Raw genomic sequence first — 25,744 nt, 5'->3', positions numbered from 1 at the left:
GTGGAGGCCGATGTCCGGGTGGTATCGTGGGACTAGGCAGGTGTCCGTTAGGCGGTGGGGGTCCAGGAGGCATCATGCCTGAGTGTCCGTTGTCTGGTCGGTACACGGGAGGCATGAAGGGTGGGGGAGGAGGGATGTGGTGGGGTCCGGGAAGAGGACGGTGGCAGAGTCCGGAGGGATGGCTGATGACTGGTCTGAGGCTTGAGTCGAGGGGTGAGCTGATGGGAGAGACCAGCAGGGAGCCAGGACCCTGAGGTCGAGAGTTCTGGAGGAACACAAAAAAATATTAAAACAAAGAATAGCAATAGGTCCATTGTGCTTGTAGCCCTGCTGCTGGCACCAACAATGAGAGACCCTTTCATCTGATTCAAACAGTTTCGTTAGGTTAGAACAAAACAAACAATTATGCACTGGTGAGAAAGACAACAATATCCCACAATAATAAGTCAAGTTACACAGTCCCACAAGAATCACACGACCAAGTTCCACACACTGATTCAGAATCAGGACCGTTTCCACAAAGCATTAACCTCAAACACACACAGCTTTAAATGATAACACATTTGAGATATCCATCATGTAGTTGTGCTGAAGTTATGGCTTTGTAGAACAGTGTCACCAATTCATTCAATGGGGGTCAGAGGGAGGGTGTTGTAATATAGGGAAAATATAAAAGGAGCTTACAGACAGGCCACGGGAAGCGGCAAAGGTCTTCAGACTTCAATGGGAGTAGGGCGGCAAAACGCAAGCAGTTTCGCAAGTGGCGCCATTCGTGGTACTCACTCCAGTGAGCGGCGGCGCTGGCTCTACGCTCAAGGCTTCAAAATATGCATGGTTGACCAATGAGCAGAGTTCTTCTCGCCAACAAACCAACCAACCAATGTTTTAATCACAACCGCCGAGCTGACAACAACCGGGACCGCTGGCATCTACACACGGTAGGCAGAAATGTTCAGTTTACCGCAGCCCGTCTGTAAGCGCCTTAAAACAAGCAACCACGCATGTCAGAATCCAGCCAGCAATGTTAAGTCTGACAACCCTGTGACGCCACTACCCAGCTGACTGCCACTCCAGCCACTGATCCACGGCTGGGGTAAGCATGCTCACACACACATCCGCATTCCTGCCACCGCTGCCTCGAACATAATACTCACTGCCTCTGGGTTCTCTGTGGAGGCCTGGGCCTCAGCCTGTGACTCTAGTGAAGCGGTCTGTTTAGTGCAAACACACCCACATGATGGAGGAACAGGGGGAGAGATGCACATTGTCTCAAATTGACTGAAACTTACCAAGCTGCCCAGATTGCTTGGTGAGGATGTACGTGGGGCCATGGTGTCTGTGGAGGAACAAAAGGGAAGAATGATTAGAGGAGATATAGGATAAGGGCTCGATTAGGGAATAATACCACATCAACCCTCATTGACAAAAAATACAATCCCTACCAGGTCTAGCAGCCACTGGGTGTTTGTGGTACGGAGAGTAATGGCGGCCGTGAGGGTCAGAGTGAGGTCGTGGTCCTGTCGGACAATAAATACACGGTGATACATCAACGTAAAACACTGCAATATTCTCAAATCTTCTAGAATGCTAACCTTGGCTCTCCTGGTTGTCATTAGGCACCTGACTCTAGACCACGTTACTGGTTCATGCTACCATCTATTTATAGCAAAGTCTGGTCTATTTGCAGTCCGAGGAAAATGTTTGGTCATGTCATGGTAGGATATTATTCTTCCAGAACTAGAAGTACCAGTATCAGAATATTTGAGATTCTTCAAAGAAGCCACCCTTTGCCTTGATGACAGCTTTGCACACTTTTGGCATTCTCTCAACCAGCTTCATGAGGTAGTCACCTGGAATGCATTTCAATTAACAGGTGTACCTTGTTAAAAGTTAAATTTGTGAAATTTCTTTGCTTCTTAATGCGTTTGAGCCAATCAGTTGTGTTGTGACAAGGTAGGGGTGGTATAAAGATGGTCTTTTACCAAATAGGGCTAAGTCCATATTATGGCAACAACAGCTCAAAGAAGCAAAAAGAAACGACAGTCCATTACTTTAAGACATGAAGATCAGTCAATCTGGAAAATTTCAAGACCTTTAAAGTGCAGTCGCAAAAACCATCAAGCTCTATGATAAAACTGGCTCTCATTAGAAACGCCACAGGAAAGACCAAGAGTTACCTCTGCTGCAGAGGATAAGTTCATTAGAGTTACCAGCACAAATAAATGCTTCAGAGTTCAAGTAACAGACACATCTCAACATCAACTGGTCAGAGGAGACCACGTGAATCAGGCCTTCATGGTCGAATTGCTGCAAAGAAACCACTACTAAAAGGACCCCCATAAGAAGAGACTTGCTTGGGCCAATAAACAAGAGCAATGGAGATGAGACTGACGGAAATCTGTCCTTTGGTCTGAAGAGTACAAATTTGAGAGTTTTGGTTCCAACCTTCGTGTCTTTCTGAGACGCAGAGTAGGTGAACGAATGATCTCCATATGTGTGGTTCCCACCGTGGAGCATGGAGGTGGTGTGGTGTGAAGGTGCTTTGCTGGTGACACTGTCTGTGATTTATTTAGAATTCAAGGGACACTTAACCAGCATGGCTACCACAGTGATACGCAGTGATACGCCATCCCATCTGGTTTGCGCTTAGTGGGACTCTCATTTGTTTTTCAACAGGACAATGACCCAACACACATCCAGGCTGTGAGAGGGTTATTTGACCAAGGAGAGTGATGAGTGCTGCATCAGATGGCCTGGCCTCCACAATCACCGGACCTCAACCCAATTGAGATGGTTTGGGATGAGTTGGACCCCAGAGTGTAGGAAAAGCAGCAAACAAGAGCACAGCATGTGGGAACTCCTTCAAGACTGTTGGAAAAGCATTTCAGGTGAAGCTGGTTGAGAGAATGCCAAGAGTGTGCAAAGCTGTCATCAATTCAAAGGGAGGCTACTTTAAAGAATCTCAAATATATTTTGATTTGTTTAACACTTTTGGTTATTACATGATTCAATATGTGTTGTTTCATAGTTTTGATGTCTTCACTATGATTCTACAATGTAGAAAATAGTAAAAATAAAGAAAAACCCTAGAATGAGTAGGTGTGTCCAAACTTCTGACTGGTACTGTGTGTATGTGTATATACAGTTGAAGTCGGAAGTTTACATACAGTTAGGTTGGAGTCATTAAAACTCGTTTTTCAACCACTCCACAAATTTTTTGTTTACAAACTATAGTTTTGGCAAGTCGGTTAGGATTACGTTCATCTCTAGGAGACAGAACGTGTCTCCTTTCTGAGCAGTATAACGGCTGCGTGGTTCGATTACAGGCTCAAAATGGCCAGAAACAAAGACTTTTCTTCTGAAAGGCCAGCATCCCGGAGTCGCCTCTTCACTGTTGACGTTGAGACTAGTGTTTTGCGGGTACTATTTAATGAAGTTGCCAGTTCCTCAACGTGTGAGGCGTCTGTTTCTCAAACTAGACACGAATGTACTTGTCCTCTTGCTCAGTTGTGAACCGGGGCTTCCCACTCCTCTTTCTATTCTGGTTAGAGCCAGTTTGCGCTGTTTTGTGAAGAGAGTAGTACACAGCGTTGTGCGAGATATTCAGTGTCTTGACAATTTCTCACAAGGAATAGCCTTCATTTTTCAGAACAAGAATAGACTGACGAGATTCAGAAGAAAGTGCTTTGTTTCTGGCCATTTTGAGCCTGTAATCAAACCCACAAATGCTGATACTCCATATACTCAACTAGTCTAAAAGGAGGCCAATTTTATTGCTTCTTTAAATCATGACAGTTTTCAACTGTGCTAACATACTTGCAAAATGGTTTTCTAAAGATCAATTAGCCTTTTAAAATTATACACTTGGATTAGCTAACACAACGTGCCATTGGAACACAGGAGTGATGGTTGCTGATAATGGGCCTCTGTACGCCCATGTAGATATTCCATTTAAAAAATAAAATGTAAAAAATAAAAGCCATTTCCAGCTACAATAGTAATTTACACATTAATGTATACACTGTATTTCGGATCAATTTGAAAATAAAATGCTTTTCTTTCAAAAACAAGGACATTTCTAAGTGACTCCAAACTTTTGAACGGTAGTGTATATTTTAAATATATATATATACAAATGTATGGAATGCAGTAATCCCACAAGGGAAAGCAAAGGCTGAAGCTTTAGTAACCTAACGAGTTGCCACACACATATGATCTCACAACAGCTAAACACAACACCATAGTACTGAAAGAGCAAGAGGGATGCAAGAGCGGTTATTCCAAATTGTGAAAGCAAACGAAGGCATGGGAACATTCTGGATCGTCTGGACACGCAAACACAGGTGAGAAAGATGGGTATGGCAGTAGAGGGAGAAAAGATGGCAGTGAAAGAGACAGGAAAGAATGTCTTCGAAAATCAGAGAGGACGTAATTAGAAGACAAACATTAGGAAGAGGAAAAGGTCAAATGGGTACCAACTAGGAGCAGGATGAGAGCAGTAGGAAGAAAAATAAAGGATATTATTGAAACACCACAGCGGAGGTAAAGACAGGGAAAAAGGAAAGGTGAAAAAGAAGCGGGGAGTCAGGGCATACAAGGGTGAACAAGGGGGGGATGGTTGATTGGCTGAGGGATGGTACTGCTCGGCCAATCAGGGCCAAGGCTGTCCGGGGCGTGGGTTTAGGAGACTCACGATAGGGCTTGTTCCTTTGCCCCACAGGGGGAGGGGGGGGCACCCGTGAACTTCTTACAGGGCCTGTACGAATCACCTGTTTAGCAAAACCATTTAACAACAAAACACTCAGCCAAATACCACTCTCAGTCTCTCCACATTGGACCAGCTACAAGGAATTCAAATCAAAACCCCAGGAAAACATGCATTTCAGAGGGTGGACGTCAAACAGCAGATGAGGTATCAGTCAAAAAGTCCAAGATCTAATTTGAAACGCAGTCACAGATGATATCCAACCGACAAGACAATAGAAATGGTCAGGAACGTTACAGAAGGTTCAGATAGAAATTCTCTGTCCTCAAGAATAGAGTCATATCAGCCCTATTCATTTCATTTCTACCTGCAAGTTATGTTCTGACAATTTTGCCTTACTGAATGCACCCCAGACGTGCCAGTACTAAATAACGTGAACTGAGGATTGGTTCTTACCTCGTCGGAGAGGCATGGGAGCCATCCCAGGGGTGGGCTTGAACAGAGGCCTACAGAGCTCCTTCAGCTTGCTGGACATGTCAGTCAGTCTAGGGTGAAAAAGAGAACAGGCATTTAGATTCTCAATACTGTACCTCCAAATCTAGACTAATACAGCTTACTGCATTGCAAAACTGTGACCAAAACACTTGCATTTGTGGCCCTTCGACTTGGCAGTGCAACCTTTGGTTCACAATGTGCCTCTTTTTACTTTACTATAATGACTAATTCAAAAAGTAAATGTGAGATTGACCAAAAATAAACCAAATGAAAGGATCTGCCTGTCTCCATTTTGAGTGAGCAATAGGTGAGCCCTGCTTTGGTATAGCCCAATTGAGTCTTTTGTATTAGTGTTGCACTCACAAGTTACGAATGTTAGTTGTTTCCTTCTCGTCGAACAGAGCTCGCTCTGTGGCGCGTGCAATCACCTAGAGAGAAAGAAGAGACATTTAAAATCTCCTGTTTTGGACTAAACTCACCTTACAAATGACTGGCCAAACAGAAAAAAAAAAATCCTGATCCTAATGTATGTGCCATCGATGGGGGTTGAGAAATGAGACATTTGTTGCTTCTTTAACAAATGGACTAATAAAGTCGTATTGTACAAACCCAGTTCTCGTGAGATTTCTGCTCCTGCTCAATGATCTGAGCTTTGTAGAACTTCTCGGTCCATTTCAGCTCGTCCTGGATCTCCTTAACGCGCTGCCTACACACCTTGACCTCCTCCTCTAGGGCCTTGCCGTCCATCTCCGTCAGCCGGTCTTCCTTGTTGGGGCGCTCAAACTCCTCCTTGGTCAGCTTCCTGTAAGGCGACACACAAATTAAATCAAACTATTTAAAGACCATTTGAAAACCTCAAACCTCACAGTAAAAGAATACAGTAAAAGACAAGGAAAAATGTTTTTTTTACATGCTGTGGAACCATGGAGAACAAACCCTACTATGGTATAGACACATGAACTGCACTGCTTCTGATTCCACTTACTGCTGCAAAGCGTTCTCCGTCTGCTGGTACATCTCTGTCATGATGTCATTCTTCTGCTGCAGGGTCTTGTACTGGTTCTCCAGGTGGTTCTTGTCACTTTTCACCAACAAGATGTCATGCTCCAGCTTCTGAAATTGCTCTGTGGTGAAAACAAGTTGATAGTGTTGAGAGAGAAAAGTCAGTGATGCATATCAAATTCTAGTTGCTGGGACATACCTTCCAGCTCTTTCCTGGACTTCTCTTCGTTCAGCAGCTTGGTCATGAAGCGATCGCGCTCTTCCTCCACAACAGACAGAGTGGTCTGGACCTGTGGAAAGTTCTTCCAACATTTAGTGCAAGAGTTGACACACTTCTTGGTTCTGAGCACAAGTTTTACCTGCCTTCAAGTACACAGAAAGCTGGGTCCGTTCAAGAAAGAACTCAGTCTTACCCGAGAGACATCCATCCTTTGCTTATGGCGGTTTTGGATGATGGTCTGCTTGTCTCAAACAAATAATTGTAAACACAGTGACACGTTTCAGGAAAGTAGGCGTATGTCGCGCGTCAATACTTCACAGGAGAGGCATTTGAATGTATAACTATCAAAAAGTGTTTTTGGGGCAAAATGCCTTCTGGTACGTGAACTTCCATGTGCCTTAATAACAAACTTGTATGCCATCCGTAAATACGAATAAAAATGGTAAACTATGAGCAGAGTTAGTTTAGCCACGGAAAAAGGAAGGAACCTTCCCTCTAGTCATGATTGGCTGAGATAATGGATGAGCTGGACGCGCCATGAAACGAGTTCGGATTGGTCTGCCATGTAGCAAGCTTCTGTCAATAACATGAGCTTCTCAGTATGTGTAAGTAACCCTTTCTAACGCAGCTTTTTTGAAAGATGCTCTCCACTTTTAGGAGACCCAAGTTTTGAAATCAGTGGACTGTCCGGTGGAAGCAGAGTATGATAGCTAAGGAGATGGAGAAAATTCTGTGGTTTGATTGCAAATATGCAGAGGCAGTCGAAAATAGAACACAGAAGGCTGTTGTATAAAACACCTGTCTCCAGAATACATCTTCAAACTAAGGGAAACCATTTTCAGATATAAGTTTCTAATTTTGTTCGAAAGTCGTTTTCTCATTGCAAAATAAAGCATATTGTTAGCTAGCTAACAATATGTGTGAACAATGCTGAATGGGTATAGACAAAGAAGAGCTCTCCAGTATGGGTTACAAGTTTATCAACTTTCAAAGAAGAATTACTTTCCCATTGTTCCTCAACTGTAGTGTATGATATACCATTTTGATGCTCCGAGTCTCTACTTTAGTCCAATGTAAAAAAACACAATTTCAAATTTTGCTACATAAGACCAAATCACATGACAGTATCCTAATCAGAGAAGGCTGATGGGAGGAGCTATAGAAGGACTGGCTCACTATAATGGCATAAATGGAACGGAGTCAAGCACACTGTTTCCATGTATTTGGTTCCATTCCAGCCATTACAAGGAGCCCGTCCTCCTATAGCTCCTCCCACCAGCCTCCTCTGATTAGGTCACCGTGTCAGGTGACTTACCGTTAGAGGCTACCCCGTTAGCAACAACTCCACCTTTCAGGTCATCGCAGGCCTCCAGGTCTCCTAGCAGGTCAGATAGAACCTGCCAGAGAGATTGAGAACCACCAATTGATACATTACACTTTTCCCCTGGAATCAGTCAAGAAGTATTTTTTTGGAACATAATACAGGTGACATGTTTCTTTGTCATCAGGGTGCATTTGAGAAGGTGTGAACAGGAATTGATGTGTGTAACAATATCGTAACGTGTTAAAAAAAAACTCAACGTTGTGGTCCTTCTGAAGGAGGGAATCCTCCAGGTCTTTCTGGGACTTCTGGTAGACTTTGATCTGCTCGCTTGTTTCCCTGTGCTTCTCCTCCCACAACTTGGCAGCATGGTGCAGCTGTAACAAGGAAATTAGGTCATCAGGACGGTGCAATGCAGACCCTGCATGGCCAATGAGTCCTACACAATGTCATGAGGCTTAAAGTGTGAATCGTTGTTCCATATTGGTACTCACCAAGAGGTTCTCCTCCTTCAGGGTGGCAATATCCTTCTCTAGAACCTGGACCTGGACATTCCGGGCATCTTCGCGGAGCTTGGCTTCATCCATCAGAATGGTAGACTACAGATTCAATGATAAGGATAATTAAAAGGAAATAAACACTTTACATTTGATTGTTGCAATGTTAATATATTTGACATATTTTCATTGGGCATGTTCACTTATATTGACCTATACCTTCGAGAGTGCATCCTGGGTCTTCTTCTTGCTGCGCTTCAACTTCTCAATGGTTTTGTCCATTTCGGACATCTATGGGCAAAGATAATGATAAGCATAATGACAACCATCTTTCTCTGTCCTCATCAACGAGCCATCCTATTTAGGATAGTAGCTGGCTAATAGTAGCTGCCTATGCTGTCTACATCACGAAAGCAACTGCTCTCTAGGGTGTCTCTCTCTCATTTGCAGGCTGTCCCTTTCTCTGTCTGCCCGCGCAAGTCCATGCAGCTGTAGGTGCAATGGATTGTGGTCATTTTAGTCAATTACCACATTTTCTGCACTAAACTATGTTGAATATTTATTTTCCTGTTGAAAACTACAACGTCCCGAAGTATGTGCTTGATTTGATTTCTCTCTAGAGAAACGGCACATTGAGCTCACATAATAAACTAACTTAATGGAATTCAAATAATTGAACCGACGTCAGAGAATTGGTTGTTCTGAAACATTTTAATTACAGCTAAATCGCTCAATACTACTCACCATATCTTCATGTTTCGCAGTATTGGCCCGCTCTTTGTCAAAGGATATGGCGTGTAAGTTATTTTCCTCGTCCAGGCGCTCATTTTGTGTCTCCATCTCTTGCACAATATTCTATTGGATAGAAAAAGAAAATGCTTAGTCAATTTAAACACTATGGAGAAGAAAAAAATTATAAAAAATCTAATAATTGTCAGCATGACAATGACATGTGATCAAGATAATATTTCTTAGAGACTCACCTCCAATTCCTGGATCTTCTCCAGAGATAAAGTGGCAGATTTTTCAGACAGCTTTTGCTTTTCTTTAAGTTCTTCGCCCTGAGGGGAACCCAGTAGAAATATACTGTCAAAACATTATGTACCTTAATTCACATTGAACTCAAAAGTCTGGATCTTAGTCAGTGAAAAGTCTCTGCAACTTACCTGTTGCTGCAGTTCAGCGACCTTTTGGAGTATCTCCTTCTTCTCTTGTTCAAGCTTTTTCATCCTGTCCACCATTTCTTTTTCAGTAGCGAATAAAAACCATGACAAGAGTATGAAATCAGACATGGTTTACACATGACAAGAACACCAACCTGTAAGCAATATAAATGAGGATTCACTATGCACCCTAAATAGCCAGAGAGAAGAACTTACTTAGATATGACTTGCTTTTGACCTGTGAGAAGGAAAAGAAAAGTGGCAGCAAACAGCCTCCTCAACGGTAGCATACAATACATCATAGAATAACATAAAGCAATCAGATTATGAAATTATGAAAGCAGTAACTGTGCAACAACGACTTACAGATAGAATGCTCCTCCAGAAGAGGAAGCCGATGACCCCGGCACCTGCAGTGACCAGCACGGGTTCACAGGACACGCCGTAGAAGTCTGGACCTGGCTTCCAGTGCTCTGGCAGGCTGGTGACCATCTGGGGAGAGACAGGTCCAATCAGTGTTACTACAGCACCATGTCAGGCTTAGCAAATAAGTCGGGTAATAGCTGGGCTGAGATGACAGAAGAAAATAAGTGATGTTAAAAACATTGAACTAAACCATCAGGCATTCCAGTGTTCTGTTTACAAGCATGGCTAATGGTTATCCCACTGAGCACCCTCTCAGTCAATGCAGAGGCATATCTTCAGATCAAATCAAGGTGGGTTTAGAAATAGACGTAGCCTATAACCTAGTTGTTGATCAAAATCAATAGAGAGAGGATTTGCCTTGACCTTATGTAATTAATGGGGATTGGATTGGACTGGGGCCCTACCACTGTCCAACCATGGTGACCTTTGCATAATACAGAACTTCCATCGCAGTCGCTCAGTGAAATTCAGGGATTGGCTAAATTAATCACCACAGAGTGGATCTAACTAACATGCCTTAGGCCTATGTGGATTTAGAGTGCAAAAGATTGCATCATGTAGCCTTTCATCCTGTAAAATGGCCAATATACAAAACAGATGATTACATAACATATCACTAGACATGAGCCACATGTAGATTTTAATGGCATGTAACCTCAAGTTATAGTTATGTAAGGGGAAGCTGTCAAAGGAAATTTCAACAACTTGAAGGCACCTCTCGATCTGAGACCCAGATATAGGAAGAACGGATACTGCTAGTCTGGAAAGTGAGCCATTTTCTAAATGAGGAAGAGGACAGGCAAATGAAGTTGCCAACAAGATTCAGTTTCAATGTAGCCTAGCTAGCCAGCCATGTGGCGGCCTAAGACTTGACTAGCCAGCTAGCTACATTGTGGCCAACTACTTACATATCGAAGTACAAGACAGGCAGTTGATCAGATTCTGTCATCAGGGGCAAAGTGGGTAAAGGGGTTGTTTCTTCCGAATCCATCGCTACTGTACGTTACTTTGACAGTTGAGCTGGCTATCTAGTTAGTTTGGCTTGTGACTTGCAATGCAACTCGTTTGCGTAAACCCGAAAATCCTCATTTCACCAACTGATCAACGTAGTCGACTACTGGAGATGTAAGAAATTGTATTAGATATTGGTAACTTGTTTTAACAACTTCTCAACATTAGCTATAGTTGACACAACATACACACCCCCTCTTTTTCTTGGACATATGCTGGACTCATTAGACATATACACGATACCCACAACTCCCCTCCCCCATGACAATCACACAGACACACACAACTCATGCTTGGAGCTCAGGACAAAGAACTATCTCAGGAACCAATGGAACGTGGACACCAGGCCTGTTCAGGACTACCCAAGACCCAGATCGACCAATCGGAAGGCCAGACTCGCAGATCTACCTACTTTGCTTGTTGTCTATATAATACTGTACGGTTCTTGAAACTATCTCTTTCCCGGACGATTCAATAAGAATCAGACAGAAAGAGCCTTGCTGCAAGATTTTACTAAGATATCTTTACATGTGATTAAACGGCCTTATTATAAAATTATCCACCTCGTCCTATTGTCTCCTCTTGTTCTCCTGTCAACAGTAAACGTTTTACTAACAGACTTGGTAGCAGAGGATGGTTTCATCTTTGAATTCGGCCCAATAGAAAATTAATCGGACAGGAGACGAGAGGGAGAAAGATTCCAGAGGAGAGGTGACCTTTTCGAGGGAGAATCGCGATTCAACCCACCCAGGAAACTGATCAGAGAGCTCGAAACTAAAGAGGTGAGCAGATGCCCGTTTAACCAAAATCTGTATATTGTATTATAGCCAATATCTAAATTCAACGATCAGGAGTACTGTGGTGAGTGTGAATTGTTGCTAAATTTATGTGGAATTGTTTAGAATTTAAGGCATTGTGTACAGATATCTAAGTATTAATAGGTCAAAGACTTATTCACATAGTCTGACACTACGTGGTATGCTGATCGCGTAGGTGTACAGTGAAGGATAAGCTTTATAACGATTCACATAGTCGGGCCATATTTGACAGTCGATCAGATAGGGGTTACCGTGAAGAATCCACAATTAAAAGATGGGATCCAAATAGCCGGGCAGTAGTTAGATTTGGCAAATCAGCTAAGTGTTACCGTGAAGACCCATAAAAATATTAAAAAAAAATATATATAACGATTCACACAGTCGGGCCATATTTGACAGTCGATCAGATAGGGGTACCGTGAAGAATCCATAATTAATATAATACGATTCAAATAGTCGTGCAGTAGCTATATTTAGCTAGGTGTTACGTGAGAAATCTAATGTGATATTGTATGTGTAAGTTGTGTTGTAATTGTATGTGTAAGTTGTGTTGTTGCAATGTGGGGGATTGAACGTTCCACGAGACCGAATGCTACTAATTAGCTATATGCTAAGTTCAGGCTGCAGTTCATAGTGACCGCCGAGTCAGAATCTGTGGGCCGCGTTGAAGCAGACATTTGCGGCTGATGAGTTGACCTGGTTTTCCCCTCTTCTGCTGTTAGTAAATCCTTAAGGGTTAGAATTCATTTGAAAATTATTATAGAAGCGCGTGAATTACTAGTATATTGTCCCCAAAGGAAACTTCTGAAATATTTTGCCAAAGTATTTAATTAATTAAATAAGCGAAAAGCAATAATATTTTTTATTATAAGTACCTAAAACTGTCATTCCAATTATAACAGGAGCGCGTGAATATATTCGTATATTGTTTCAAAAAGATATAGCTGAAATATTGTTGGAAAACGAAAATAATTCATCGAATACACGGCAATAAAATTCTTTGTCCACGCGAGTCGGACACGAGACTGGGGGAGGTTAGAGGAAGAAAAATACATCGCTGGTTTCGATCAGTGACGGGCTAAAGTATACAAAGATAATAATAGACCCAGACATAGCTTAACGACAAAATGACCACGACTATCGTCCCCAAACACAAATTCAACGAATATTTAGATCAGAGAATGAAAGACAGAGCAGGCGGGAAATTACACTACAAATCCGTTAAAAGAATTTGGGAAGAAGTGAGGCTGAGATGGACTCAAGCAGGTTTCCTTAGTGGAGTCGCCCCATCAAAAGGGCAACTCCTCATTATGGAGAAAGAATTGGAGGAAGCAGTGAAGCAAGGGATAGAATGTGAAGTTGATAAGAATAAGAGTCACTTATTTAAAAAGGCAGGAACAAAGCAAAGGGAAAAGGCAGAGGCTGAGATGAAAATAGGATTATGGGCGATTGAGGAAATTAGGAAAGCTCTCCCTTACAGGAAACCTGATACGATGGGGGTGGGCACTGGAGCACCAACTGACACCAAAGAGGGCAGGCCCAACAATAATGACGCCCCACCTACCACCACAGCAGCCCCATCGGCCCCAATCCATCTCAGGGGCACTGTGGGGTTAATGGCAATTCCCCAGGCTCAGTTCAACTCCCATGTGCATCACCACATCACCCAATACAATAAGGATAAGGGAGGGGCTGAAACACAAATCCAGTCCCTACAGGTACAACTTTTGAAACTACAATTGAAAGAGGCCCAGAAAGGAGAGAAACCCAAGAAACAGATGGTGGCTGAAGACCAACAAGAAATCTCACAAATTATTGAAAAAACTGTTTCCCGAATGATACAGCAACAACAACTACCCATCTTCACCCAGCAGGGACCACCTATACACCCACCCCAGGAGCAGCCATTCCAACTGCCGTATGCCTACCCGCTTCAGCCATACCCTTCGTCGGAACCACCACTACAACCCTACTACCCACTACCACAATCAAACTATTCACCCACATGGGGACAGCCCCAGAGGTACTCTGGATCTTATGGAAGCTGTCATAATTGTAAACAAGCTGGGCATATGGTGCGACAGTGTCCGCACCCAATAACCCCGGCCCAAAGCCAGTTTCTGGCCAAAAGGGGACGAGGATACGCCCCTAGACCAAGGGGGAGTCAGGCCAATGATGTATCAACCATGTGCGGCCCTTCAACCCGCATACAATCACCCCAATCCAGACCCGAATCAGCAATCACCTCCCCCTTTTCAGGGCATGGCTGACGAATATGCCCCATGGCCCTGAAGCTGCTCACCACTAACCTACACTCATCATTGACCTGGACTACTGAAGCATCAAAGGCTTTTGCACTCTTGAAAACAGATCTCTAAGTGGCAGTAGCCCTAACAGCACCTGACTAAAAAAAAAACAAGTTCCATCTGGATGTTTCTGAAAAAGAAGGATTTACATCATCCATCCTTTTCCAGAACCTAGAGGGGGAGAGTAGAGTGTTGAGGTATCACTCCTCCAAACTGGACCACATTGAAGAAGGGCAAACCACATGCTCCAGGTATGTGGCTGCAGTGGCAAAAGCTATTGGAAAAACAGCCCACATGATAATGTGCCATCCATTGGAAATCCACACCCACCATGGGGTTGCAGCATATCTGATGAGCAAAGAATTCACGTTCAGCGCTGAAAGGAAAACGAAAATCCAGAATAAATGCACACAATCACACATCACATTTGTCAACACTGACAAAAACATGGCAGACGCACTCAATGCTGAAGGTCTACCCCACTCCTGTGCAGAAAGAGCTGCACAGGAACTGAAACGGAGACCTGACCTGGGGAACGAACCACTCACCAACACACACAGATATGGGGAAAGACAATGTGACAAATGGAAAAAGGTACCTGTTAGTTATGGTAGACAGGTTCTCTAAATGGGTTGAGGCAATACCAACAGCAGGGGAGGATGCAAAATAGGTCATTAAGTGGCTGCAAACCGAACTCATGTGTATTGTTTAATGACAAACGCTCCATGTACCAATAGGGTCGGATGTGTAAATGTCAACTGATTGTTGTTTAATGATGGGGTTAGTGTACAGGCCACAATCTCATAAGTCTCGTGGAACGCGCCAATCAAATGTATGTGCAGGTTTGAAGTTGATTTGGGTTGAAGTCCTGCCCCTGGCGTTGCTGGCCATGAGAGCCTCTCCAGGTGCAGGCACCCATCTCTCTCCTCATGAGACAATGGCTGGAGGAGTCATGCTTGGTCCACCAAGGAAGGGAGGTCATATGCCCGCCCTTGATGTACAACAAATTGTAATGTCTGATAATTGACGGAACTTTCTGCAGCTCTCTTCACACAGATTCACAAGGTCCAACAGGGAAGCTGACGGGAGATCCGGCACCACTGAGGGAAAATTGGTGACTGGGTGGGGTTAATGTCCACAAGAGAAAGTGGCTAGAACCCAGGTGGACTGGACTGTACGAAGTGAGGGAGGTTACTTCACACTCAGTCCAGGTCAAAGGTAAATCAGGCGCACCTTGGCACCACCTCACACATTGCACTCCAGCCCCAATCCCTTCTAGAACACTGACAGAAGTCAGAGCTGATTTAAACAGCTTAAATTCGATTCCAAATGAAGACATTTCTGACTCAGGTGATGCGGAATCAAACTCCGCCTCCCCTGATAAAGGAACCTCGCCCAGTTAGAGGGATATTTCTCCCTCCCTGGGCAAGGCTAGGGATATCTGGCCCCTTATTTGTGATATTCCTACTGATATTTGGGGTGTCCCTGGGCACTTTCACATGGTTAATAGAATAACTATAACCGGATCCCCATGGATGTATGTCACGGACACTCTAGTCTAACTAGATAATAATAGATTAAAAAAATTAAAAAAATTTAAAATTTGGAAAACAATAGTTAAAATAAGGAACTAACATTGCTCAAATTGAGAAGGTTGAATAAGAGTGGGTGGAGAGCTGTGCAGAGAATGGACAGAAGATGGCAGTATTGCAGCACCCAATGGTCTCCCAGCCGACGGGGGGGGCCTGGTTGAATGCTGGTGACATAATTTTGTTTTTTGGAGTAAACATTAAGGTTAAGGGTTTCCGTGTACCCAGAGATAAGATATCTTAAAAGAATACACTCATATGGGAATAGGAGTTTTACTTTCTGAGTTTTATTTAGGCAAGGGACTTTGAGAAGATAAAGGGTTCTTTTGGTATGTCTAGATATGGAACACGAATGTAGGTGTAACATTTTGACCTGTTTTCTGTTTCCATTGCATTTTCCGGCGACTTGATCACTCGCGGGGAAATGTAGTGAGAATAATGAGATTGTGTCATTTGGGATACTAGTTTTGAGGTAAATTGATTATAATAGAGTTTATAACTCTTGACCATAAGGTAAGCATTTGTATTGGCCATTAGAAGATAGAGATAGGTTAATTAAGGTTATGTTAGGACTTTAAAGATTGACACTATAAGACCTGTTGTTATTTTTAAATCCATGCAGATAAAGTCAAAACAGTGAGACACTTAGTTAATATTGTAAAGGAACATATAGAAAAAGGCAGACAGATGGGTCTACCCCGCACTGTTGAGACCTTGAAGGTTTGAGAGCAGGTTAGGGAGGGTGGACCAGGAAATGAGCAAGGTAGGCTGTGAAATAAGATAGGAGAGAAAAGGGTTAACATATATAAGCAGCACAGATACATTTCAAAGTAGATAAGTCACTTGACAGAGAATTGGAAAAGAATAGATATGAATGTACGCCCAAGGGAGAATTGGATATGCGGGGAATAAAAGGGACATTCTTATAATATGATGTACTAAGTCATTATTTAGAGTAGGTAAGGTTGATACCTGGCCAGAGCCAGGTATCAAACGAAGGAGGGTACATTGTGGTCTAGGAAAGGATGGGGCCTATTGGATAATAAACGTATTTAAAATTAAACATTTCTAGTTAACCAAACCTGTATGTCCAAGAGTTTATGCATTGCAGGTGAATTAAGGGAGAAGGTGAATCACTCGACCTGGGGGCATATCGCACTTGGAGGGTGAGACACACTGACACTGCCGAATGATCACAGAGTTAAGGAGAAGAACCGTTGCTAATAGAGCTCGGGGATCAACTCCTTAATGAAGAATCCCTGACCCTGACCTCTCAACCCTGTGTACGTTCATAGAAGTGAAAGTGTTGCTTGATCTCTGGCTGATGATGTGTTCTCTGAGAGAGGGTGGGGTTTTACAGGACTGCTTGTAGTCCTGAGCTGTCTGATCAGGATACGATGGGGATGTTACCATCGCAGTGCTGCCGGAACCACCACCAGTTCCAACGGACCAGGGTTCAGCCGGCCTCCTCCACCACTTCAAGACCAAGTCCCACGCCATCACCTAAGCTCTCCAATCTGGTACAGAAAATAAATATAAAAGACATCTCAGATAGTGAACATTTGGGGACTGAAACTGGTTATGAGGAAAGGGAGAATATGTGGTTGGCCTACAAAACACTTAATAGAAAGGACTGTGTCGTATGTGGACATGCCAGACCTATTCTGGCTGCTCACCCATTTGTCCTAAGTAATGGGGAAGGTTGGATGTGCATATTGGAAAAGTTCAAGCCAAATTCAACCCTGTGTAAAACTCTGAGTCTTGTGTTCCCAGTGGTCCCTCCCCAGAAGGTACCGTGGGGAGTTAAGGCATATGGGGGATATAACAGCTGTATCACTGGTACAGGTAGAGGTATAGACTATGGAAGGCTCCCTGCTACTACCTGCATCACTAATACCACTAGGAACTAGAGGTGTTGCTGATGTATGGTGGATGTGTGGACCTGCCAGGCGGTTGACCCCATTTTTGAAAGGAAATTGTCGTTGCTCATGTGTTTTGGCCAGTCTGATACCACCATTGCCTATTATTATAGCTAATCAACTTCTGGGAGCTACACAGGACACAGAGGCTTGGGACCAACCCAGGAGACGGCAGAAACGTGACGCTCCTTGGTCCGAGGGTACAGATAACATGCACACCAACCTGTTGGGGGTCCCAATAGGGGTCCCCCACGAATTCCAGACATTAACCAGGAATGATGGCCTGTGGCATCTGATGCCCATCATTGGCCCAGCTATTGTTGATGCTAAAACAAAAGGTCTGGATCAATTATATCTACTATAATTAATGATGATTTGTTAAACACACCCACACAGGACTTACAGGGATGGCTGAACAATTGGATGCTACCTCACAAACCAGTAGACACAATAGACTAACACTGGACATAAGTCTGGCCAACTAGGGAGGTGTAACAGTGTTGCACGTTTGTTCCTAACAATACTAGTCCGGATGGGAGCATTTCAAAAGCTCTGAGTGGGTTGGCAAGGTTATCAGTGGAGATGAAGGGTCTTGCAGGTGTGGAGGAGAGTGGACTGTTCCCCTGGCTGGGTGGTTGTTTTGGTAAGTACACTGCAATGATGATTACTGGATTTCTGACACTAGTTGTTGTTTTTCATTTCTGTGTTGCCTGTATCGTACCTTGTTTGAAGAAGTTTGTTACAGATGTGTAAGGGGCCTCTGGTATGATGCCGCTGCTTGATGCTCCAGTTGGAGAGGCTGATACGAAAACGAGCTTCCGCAGGAGAGTGGGCTGACAGAGGAGGACCCTTGGTTTGCTGTAGATGATGTTGTTGAATGAATAAAAAGTGATGTTTGTCCTCCCTGTTGTGAAGGTTTGAAGTTCCCGGGTGGCGACGAGCCCACCTGGTACAGGTTGTATAGAGGGATGGACCGGAGGGTTTAACATATTCTCGTTTTTTGGTTTACTAATGTGTGGTTGGCCACTCCAGGTGTAGTTATTGGAGTGGTCTCCTTTTTGGTCCTTGCTCAGTTACGACTCAACTTACATTGATGCTATTGGTGTCCCTAGGGGGTGCCAGATGAATATAAACTGGTGGACCAAGTGACAGCTGGGTTTGAATCATCATTTTGTTGGTGGTGTACAGTTAATAAAAATGTGGACAGAATTAACTACATTCATTTTAATGTCCAGAAACTGGGCAATTGGACTCAACAAGGCTTCGAGGCGGTCCATGGACAATTGGCAGCTACGTCCCTGATGGCATTTCAAAATAGAATCGCGGTTGATATGTTATTGGCTGAACGGGGGGGGGTCTGTGCAATGTTTGGTGAACAGTGTTGTACTTTCATTCCCAATAACACAGCTACGGATGGGAGTCTGACTGTAGCATTGGAGGGACTTCGTACCCTTAATGGTAAGATGAAGCAGCATTCTGGAGTGGACACTACTATGTGGGACTCATGGATGGATGCTTTTGGTAAATATAAGACGCTGGTTTCCTCCATCCTAGTATCAATTTCTGTTTTTGCGGCCATTCTTGTACTTTGTGGATGCTGTTGCATTCCATGTGCGCGCACGCTTGCTAGTCGTGTTATAACTGCCGCTATAGACCCTAATCAGGAAAGGGCCCAAATGTTCCCATTGCTTGATGATGGGGAAGCTGGACCTGTCTATCTATTTGAGGACTAAGATACTTTTATGTCACGTCTCTTGTGAGACGTGAAGAGAGGGAATTAAAAATTTGTCTTCTGACAAATTTTATCCTTTAGTTTTGTCTTTTTATATACTTTTATGTCACGTCTCTTGTGAGACGTGAAGAGGGGGATTTGTAAGAAATTGTATTAGATATTGGTAACTTGTTTTAACAACTTCTCAACATTAGCTATAGTTGACACAACATACACACCCCCTCTTTTTCTTGGACATATGCTGGACTCATTAGACATATACACGATACCCACAACTCCCCTCCCCCATGACAATCACACAGACACACACAACTCATGCTTGGAGCTCAGGACAAAGAACTATCTCAGGAACCAATGGAACGTGGACACCAGGCCTGTTCAGGACTACCCAAGACCCAGATCGACCAATCGGAAGGCCAGACTCGCAGATCTACCTACTTTGCTTGTTGTCTATATAATACTGTACGGTTCTTGAAACTATCTCTTTCCCGGACGATTCAATAAGAATCAGACAGAAAGAGCCTTGCTGCAAGATTTTACTAAGATATCTTTACATGTGATTAAACGGCCTTATTATAAAATTATCCACCTCGTCCTATTGTCTCCTCTTGTTCTCCTGTCAACAGTAAACGTTTTACTAACAGAGAGGATCCTTCATCGTGGTTCTCTTTACCCAGGAGAGGACAATAAGTACCTATCTTTCTATCTACTATAACCTAAGCTTGTAGGTTAGCTTGCCAATGCTGGCTCTGCTTCGCCAACAACATGTCTACTAGCCTCCTTTTAGAGTTCTGAACGTGATTACTTTCTAAGCAAAACGCACAAAGCCTGGTAAAACGAGCGGGGGTATCATTTATATCCCACTAAATAAGCAAAACACCGTCTATAGACTCTTAACTTCAGTCTACACTTCACTAGAACAAGTCAACAAAAAAATGGGAAAGGATCACTGAACCTGGGCTGCATTCAGTACATTTTTACGTTCTGGAACGTTTAATTTAACGGAAATGGTGCTGTACTCAACTACCAGTTGAAAAAAGGGGAAGGGTTGGGTAACGCTGTCAGCATGGCAAATGCCGCCCCCCAAATAAAAATAATACATGCATTGTCCCAGCAATAATAAAATAAGTATGAATACTTGAGTCCTAAGCACTACATGCAGAGAAATACATGAAGTCACTTACCATAACACCATATATTCCAAGATACTCATAAAACAGGGTGACAAGACGACCAGATAAAATTAGCACTGATACGAATGATGAACCACTCTGCTCATCTTCATGGAAATCAGTGACAGCAGGTGACTCCAGAGATCCTGGAAATACAGCACAAGCAAATTAGGTTAATGCATACAGTTTACATCTCACCACAATTTCAAAAGTAGGGAAGTATAATGAACACCTACCTGAGGGAGGGTGATCCATGTCTGCGCTAAGTACCATGTGTCAGGACCCGGTGAGAGAAACAGTCACTAATAGTTGGCAGAACCCAGAAGATGAGGCAGACTCAGCAGTACTAGAGATAATGATTTAATAAAAGGACAAGATCTTCAGGCAAAGAATATAAATCCACCACGTCCAAAATAAAGCCAAGAGGCACAAAATGGATATCCTCCAAAATACAAAGAAACTCCACAAAGTGGTAAAAACAGCAGGGAAAAACAAACCTCAAAAGACTACTCAAAAATACACAAGAACTAAACCAGAGAACCTCTGGAAAATCCAATAAGAGAACTATATGTTTCACACAAAAGGCTGGGGCTGGGTGCTAACATACAAACACTGAGCAAAGAACTGAGGAACACACAGGGTTTAAATACTAACAAGGGAACGACACACAGGTGCAAACAATAAAAGAGCAAGGAAAAAACAAAAGGTTCAAAAAAGGTGCAATGGGGACATCTAGTGACAAAAACCAGAACAGTCCTGGCCAAAACCTGACAGAATCCCCCTCCTAGGAACGGCTCCTGACGTTCCTACCAGCCTTCTCAGGGTGGAGGGCCCTGAACTGACGAATGAGGTCAGGGTCCAGTATGTCCTTGGCAGGAACCCAGGAGCGCTCCTCGGGACCGTAGCCTTCCCAGTCCACCAGATACTGCCAGGACCGCTGCACCCGGCGGGAATCCAGTATCCGGTGGACGGTATAAGCCGACTGGCCTCCGATGACACGGGGCGGAGGGGGAGGTCTGCCTGCCGGGATAAGGGGAGAAAAAACAACAGGTTTTAATAAAGAAATGTGAAATGTTGGATTGATCTTAAGGGATCTGGGTAAGTGCAGGCGAAAAGTAACGGGATTGACTCTCCTGGCAATCTTAAAGGGACCGATGAATCTCTGGGACAGCTTGCGAGACTCCACCCGTAGCGGTAAGTCTTTTGTTGAGAGCCATACTCTCTGGCCGGGGTACAGGGTAGGACCGGGACGGCGACGTCTGTTGGCTTGTCGCTGGTACTGCTGTGAGGCACGCAGAAGATTAAGACGGACCTTCTTCCACGTAAGCCGACAGCGTCTGATGAACCTCAAGGCTGAAGGCACTCTGACTTCTGCCTCCTGGTCCGGGAACAATAGCGGAGCATAGCCAAACTGACACTCGTGCGGGGACATACCAGTGGAGGAGGAGCACAAGGTGTTGTGCGCGTACTCGGCCCAAACAATGAAGGATGACCATGTGGATGGGTTGTTGGAGACCATACATCTGAGGGTGGTTTCCAGCTCTTGATTCATCCTCTCAGTTTGGCCGTTGGACTCCGGATGGTACCCTGAAGAAAGACTGGCCGTAGCCCCTATGAGTTGGCAGAAGGCCTTCCAAAACCTAGAGGCAAACTGTGGACCTCTGTCGGAAACCATATCTTGCGGAATGCCAAAGACTCGGAACACATGGTTAATCACCAACTCAGCCGTTTCCTTGGCAGAAGGTAATTTGGTCAAGGGAACAAACCTGGCCGCCTTAGAAAACCTGTCGATGATGACTAGGATAGTAGTATTACCATGGGACGGAGGAAGGCCAGTAATAAAGTCCAACGAGATATGGGACCAGGGTCGGTGGGGAATAGATAAAGGGTGAAGGAGTCCTTGAGGGCGGAGGTGAGAAGATTTGCCCTGGCAGCACACGGAACAGGCCTTGACGAAAGTGGCAACGTCTTCTTTTATGGTGGGCCACCAGAACTTACGCTGGATGAACTCCAAGGTGCGACCTACGCCCGGGTGACAGGTGAGGCGAGAGGAGTGCCCCCACAGAAGGACTTGGGACCTTGCTGCCTTGGGAACAAACAACCGATTGGCAGGACCTCCTCCAGGACCCGGTTCGATGGCTTGAGCTTGTTTCACGGTATCCTCCACTTGCCACGAGATCGGAGCCACGATCTTAGCGGCAGGAAGGACAGTCATGTCAGTATCTTCTCGAATGGCAGGAGAGTAGATTCGTGACAAGGCGTCCGGTTTGAGATTCTTCGACCCGGGTCTATAGGTGAGGATGAACTGGAATCGGCTGAAGAAAAGAGACCATCGAGCTTGTCTGGAGTTCAACCGCTTCGCCTGCTGGATATACTCCAGATTTTTGTGGTCCGTAAGCACTTGAAATGGTTGAGAAGCCCCCTCGAGCCAGTGTCTCCATTCCTTCAATGCCATCTTAACCGCTAGGAGTTCACGATCCCCCACATCGTAATTCCTCTCGGCCGGGGTAAGCCGGTGAGAGAAGAAGGCGCAAGGATGAAGCCTCTTGTCTTCACCCCTCTGAGACAGGACAGCTCCAACACCAACCTCTGATGCGTCTACCTCCACCACAAAAGGTTCATCCGCCGTCGGTAGTGTCAGGATGGGAGCAGAGAGGATGCGCTGCTTGAGTCCTTGGAAGGCCGTCTCAGCTTCTCTTCCCCACAGAAACCTTGTGTTGCCACCCTTGGTTACAGCTGAGAGAGGGGCTGCCACCGAGCTGAAGTTCTTGATGAACTTGCGGTAAAAGTTGGTGAAGCCCAGGAAACGCTGAACTTCCTTAACGGACTTGGGGGTGGGCCAATCCGCTACCGCCCCTACCTTCTTGGGGTCCATCTGGATCCGACCGGGTTCCACTACAAATCCCAGGAATTGTACTCGAGAGGAATGGAATTGGAGGAGGTTATGTTTCCCGTTACAGTCCTCCCAGGCCTGCACGGGAGAGTGCGTTTTCCCTGGAGCCCGGGACACGTGGAGAGGAAATGGCCCGGTTTGCCGCAATATAGACAGCATCGCTCCCTCATCCGGCGGTCTCTCTCAGCCTGGGAGATGCGTCCAACCTGCATGGGTTCCGGTGGAGTCAGCGAGGATAAAGGTGGAGACTCGGAGCTGGGACCGATAGGAGCTAGGGTGAGAGATCTACGGTTGAGCTCTCTCTCTCTCAGACGCTGGTATATGCGTGAAGCCAACTTGATCAGGGACTCGAGGTTGTCCGGTGGTTCCCGAGTGGCCAATTCATCTTGGATGGTGTCGGAAAGACCCTTCAAAAAGCACACTGTGAGCGCCTCGTCGTTCCAGCCACTCGCTGCTGCCACCGTGCGGAACTGGATGGCATAGTCCGTCACGCTGCGCCGACCTTGGCGGAGAGTTAGGAGCTGTTTGGCTGAGTCAGGACCGCTGGTGGGATCTTGAAACACTCGCTTGAATTCTTCAGCAAAGGTAGAGTAGCTGGCACAGCAGGGACTTTGGGCATCCCACACAGCAGTAGCCCAGGCTAGGGCTTTTTCCGACAGCAGGGTGATGATATATGCTATCTTGGACCGGTCGGTGGGAAACGACGAGGGTTGCAGCTCGAAGGAGAGAGAACATTGGGTGAAAAAACCCTTACAAACACTCGGATCACCTGAGAACCGTTGGGGAGGCGGCAGACGAGGTTCAGCCAGGAGGTTAACTGCCACGGGCACTTGAATCTGATGAACTGGAGCAGAAGCGGTTGCAGGGGAAAGTTGATCAGAAATCTGCTTTATGGAAGTCATCATCTCCGACAGAAGTTGAGAATGTCCAGCCAGTAAGGCCTCTTGCTGAACCAGAGCAGCTTCGTGACGTTGGACAGTCCCCTCGTGGTGGGACAGCATGGGAAAAAAGTCCTGGGTACTGGCTGCCTCTGGGTTCATTATAATGGCTCAGTGTTTCTGTCAGGACCCGGTGAGAGAAACAGTCACTAATAGTTGGCAGAACCCAGAAGATGAGGCAGACTCAGCAGTACTAGAGATAATGATTTAATAAAAGGACAAGATCTTCAGGCAAAGAATATAAATCCACCACGTCCAAAATAAAGCCAAGAGGCACAAAATGGATATCCTCCAAAATACAAAGAAACTCCACAAAGTGGTAAAAACAGCAGGGAAAAACAAACCTCAAAAGACTACTAAAAAATACACAAGAACTAAACCAGAGAACCTCTGGAAAATCCAATAAGAGAACTATATGTTTCACACAAAAGGCTGGGGCTGGGTGCTAACATACAAACACTGAGCAAAGAACTGAGGAACACACAGGGTTTAAATACTAACAAGGGAACGACACACAGGTGGAAACAATAAAAGAGCAAGGAAAAAACAAAAGGTTCAAAAAAGGTGCAATGGGGACATCTAGTGACAAAAACCAGAACAGTCCTGGCCAAAACCTGACACCATGTCCAAGGTATTTTCAGACATATCCCCATCTTTTGAAACATTCAGAGAGGTTCAAACAGTGAGTAAATGTTCATGCATTGCAATCTAACTGGCATTGTCAGGAAGTGTATTTGTTCTGTCAACAGATTACTATTTACTTTGTTGTACTTCTTGGGCATTTCTTAAATACAGTTTATTCTGCAAACCAAATCTCCAGGCATTATTATCATGTCATTAGCAATGTATGAGACTTTCCAAATATTTATTTAACAAAAGGTTTTAATCCTCCTATATTCTGACATGAACATAAACTGAAAAAAAGCATTATTACCTGTGTCAGGGTGTAGTTGACTGCCCACTGCCATGGGAGCACTGTTTCTGGCCGTTGAGTACTTCTGACGCAGGGCGAACACCAATTCCTGGAAGTCGTCCAAGATGGAAGCTTCCTCAACAAACTCCTGCTGCTGGTCAGCGTTCTCATGGGCATCCAGCATCCTCTCAATCTCATCCAGGACTGGGGTTTCAGAGGCTTCCAAAATGGCTTCCAGCACCTTTTCAATGTCCTCACGGGCGTTTGTCTGGGACAGCCGGGCAGCCTTCAGCTCCAGGTCAAAAAACAGGAACTCCAACCTAAAGAGGTTCTGAGGACCTAGAATCTTTTGGAGGCGCTCCATATCCTTCTCCTTGCAGCGATCTCGCAATAGTGTCAGCCTCAACACATTGTCACTGTATTCCGCCTCTTTGTTTGGAAGGGGATCCAAAACTTTATCTTTAAGTGAGGGCGTGTGGCTTTCTGCATCATTCAGCCTCAACACATTGTCACTGTTGTTAACTCGAAATGACACAACGACAAGGTTCCAGTTTAACAAAGTTTACTATACTATATGAACAAACTACAAGTAGCCATTACACTCAAGGCTAGGTCCATCAACGA

The 25,744-nt window shown here is 44.6% G+C and overlaps 1 protein-coding gene across 1 annotated transcript; it reads right to left on the bottom strand.

Moving 5' to 3' along the window:
* Positions 1 to 1,103: 1,103 nt before the first annotated feature.
* Positions 1,104 to 20,433, bottom strand: LOC120027625 (transport and Golgi organization protein 1 homolog). The gene is made up of 19 exons (XM_038972628.1): positions 20,389 to 20,433; positions 9,770 to 9,895; positions 9,620 to 9,641; positions 9,407 to 9,483; positions 9,224 to 9,301; positions 8,985 to 9,095; positions 8,460 to 8,531; positions 8,238 to 8,342; positions 8,004 to 8,120; positions 7,738 to 7,819; positions 6,616 to 6,668; positions 6,402 to 6,492; positions 6,186 to 6,324; positions 5,810 to 6,002; positions 5,564 to 5,628; positions 5,162 to 5,250; positions 1,443 to 1,517; positions 1,290 to 1,336; positions 1,104 to 1,211 (listed from the first exon to the last, which is right to left on the bottom strand). Exons 1-19 carry the CDS (start codon positions 20,389 to 20,391, stop codon positions 1,104 to 1,106), a joined length of 1,653 nt encoding a protein of 550 aa, XP_038828556.1. The 5' UTR covers positions 20,392 to 20,433.
* Between the last annotated feature and the right edge of the window lie 5,311 nt (positions 20,434 to 25,744).

The sequence above is a fragment of the Salvelinus namaycush genome, chromosome 33, assembly GCF_016432855.1.
Source record: "Salvelinus namaycush isolate Seneca chromosome 33, SaNama_1.0, whole genome shotgun sequence".
NCBI classification, from domain to species: domain Eukaryota; kingdom Metazoa; phylum Chordata; class Actinopteri; order Salmoniformes; family Salmonidae; genus Salvelinus; species Salvelinus namaycush.
This window is presented reverse-complemented; position numbering and strand designations above follow the sequence as displayed.

Excerpts from the sequence above, each read along its gene's own strand:
- LOC120027625 (XM_038972628.1), bottom strand. Across the intron at positions 6,669-7,737 it reads TAACGGGGTAGCCTCTAACG|ACAAGCAGACCATCATCCAA; the intron begins GTAAGTCACCTG and ends TATTTGTTTGAG. Across the intron at positions 1,518-5,161 it reads TCCCATGCCTCTCCGACGAG|GACCACGACCTCACTCTGAC; the intron begins GTAAGAACCAAT and ends ATTGTCCGACAG.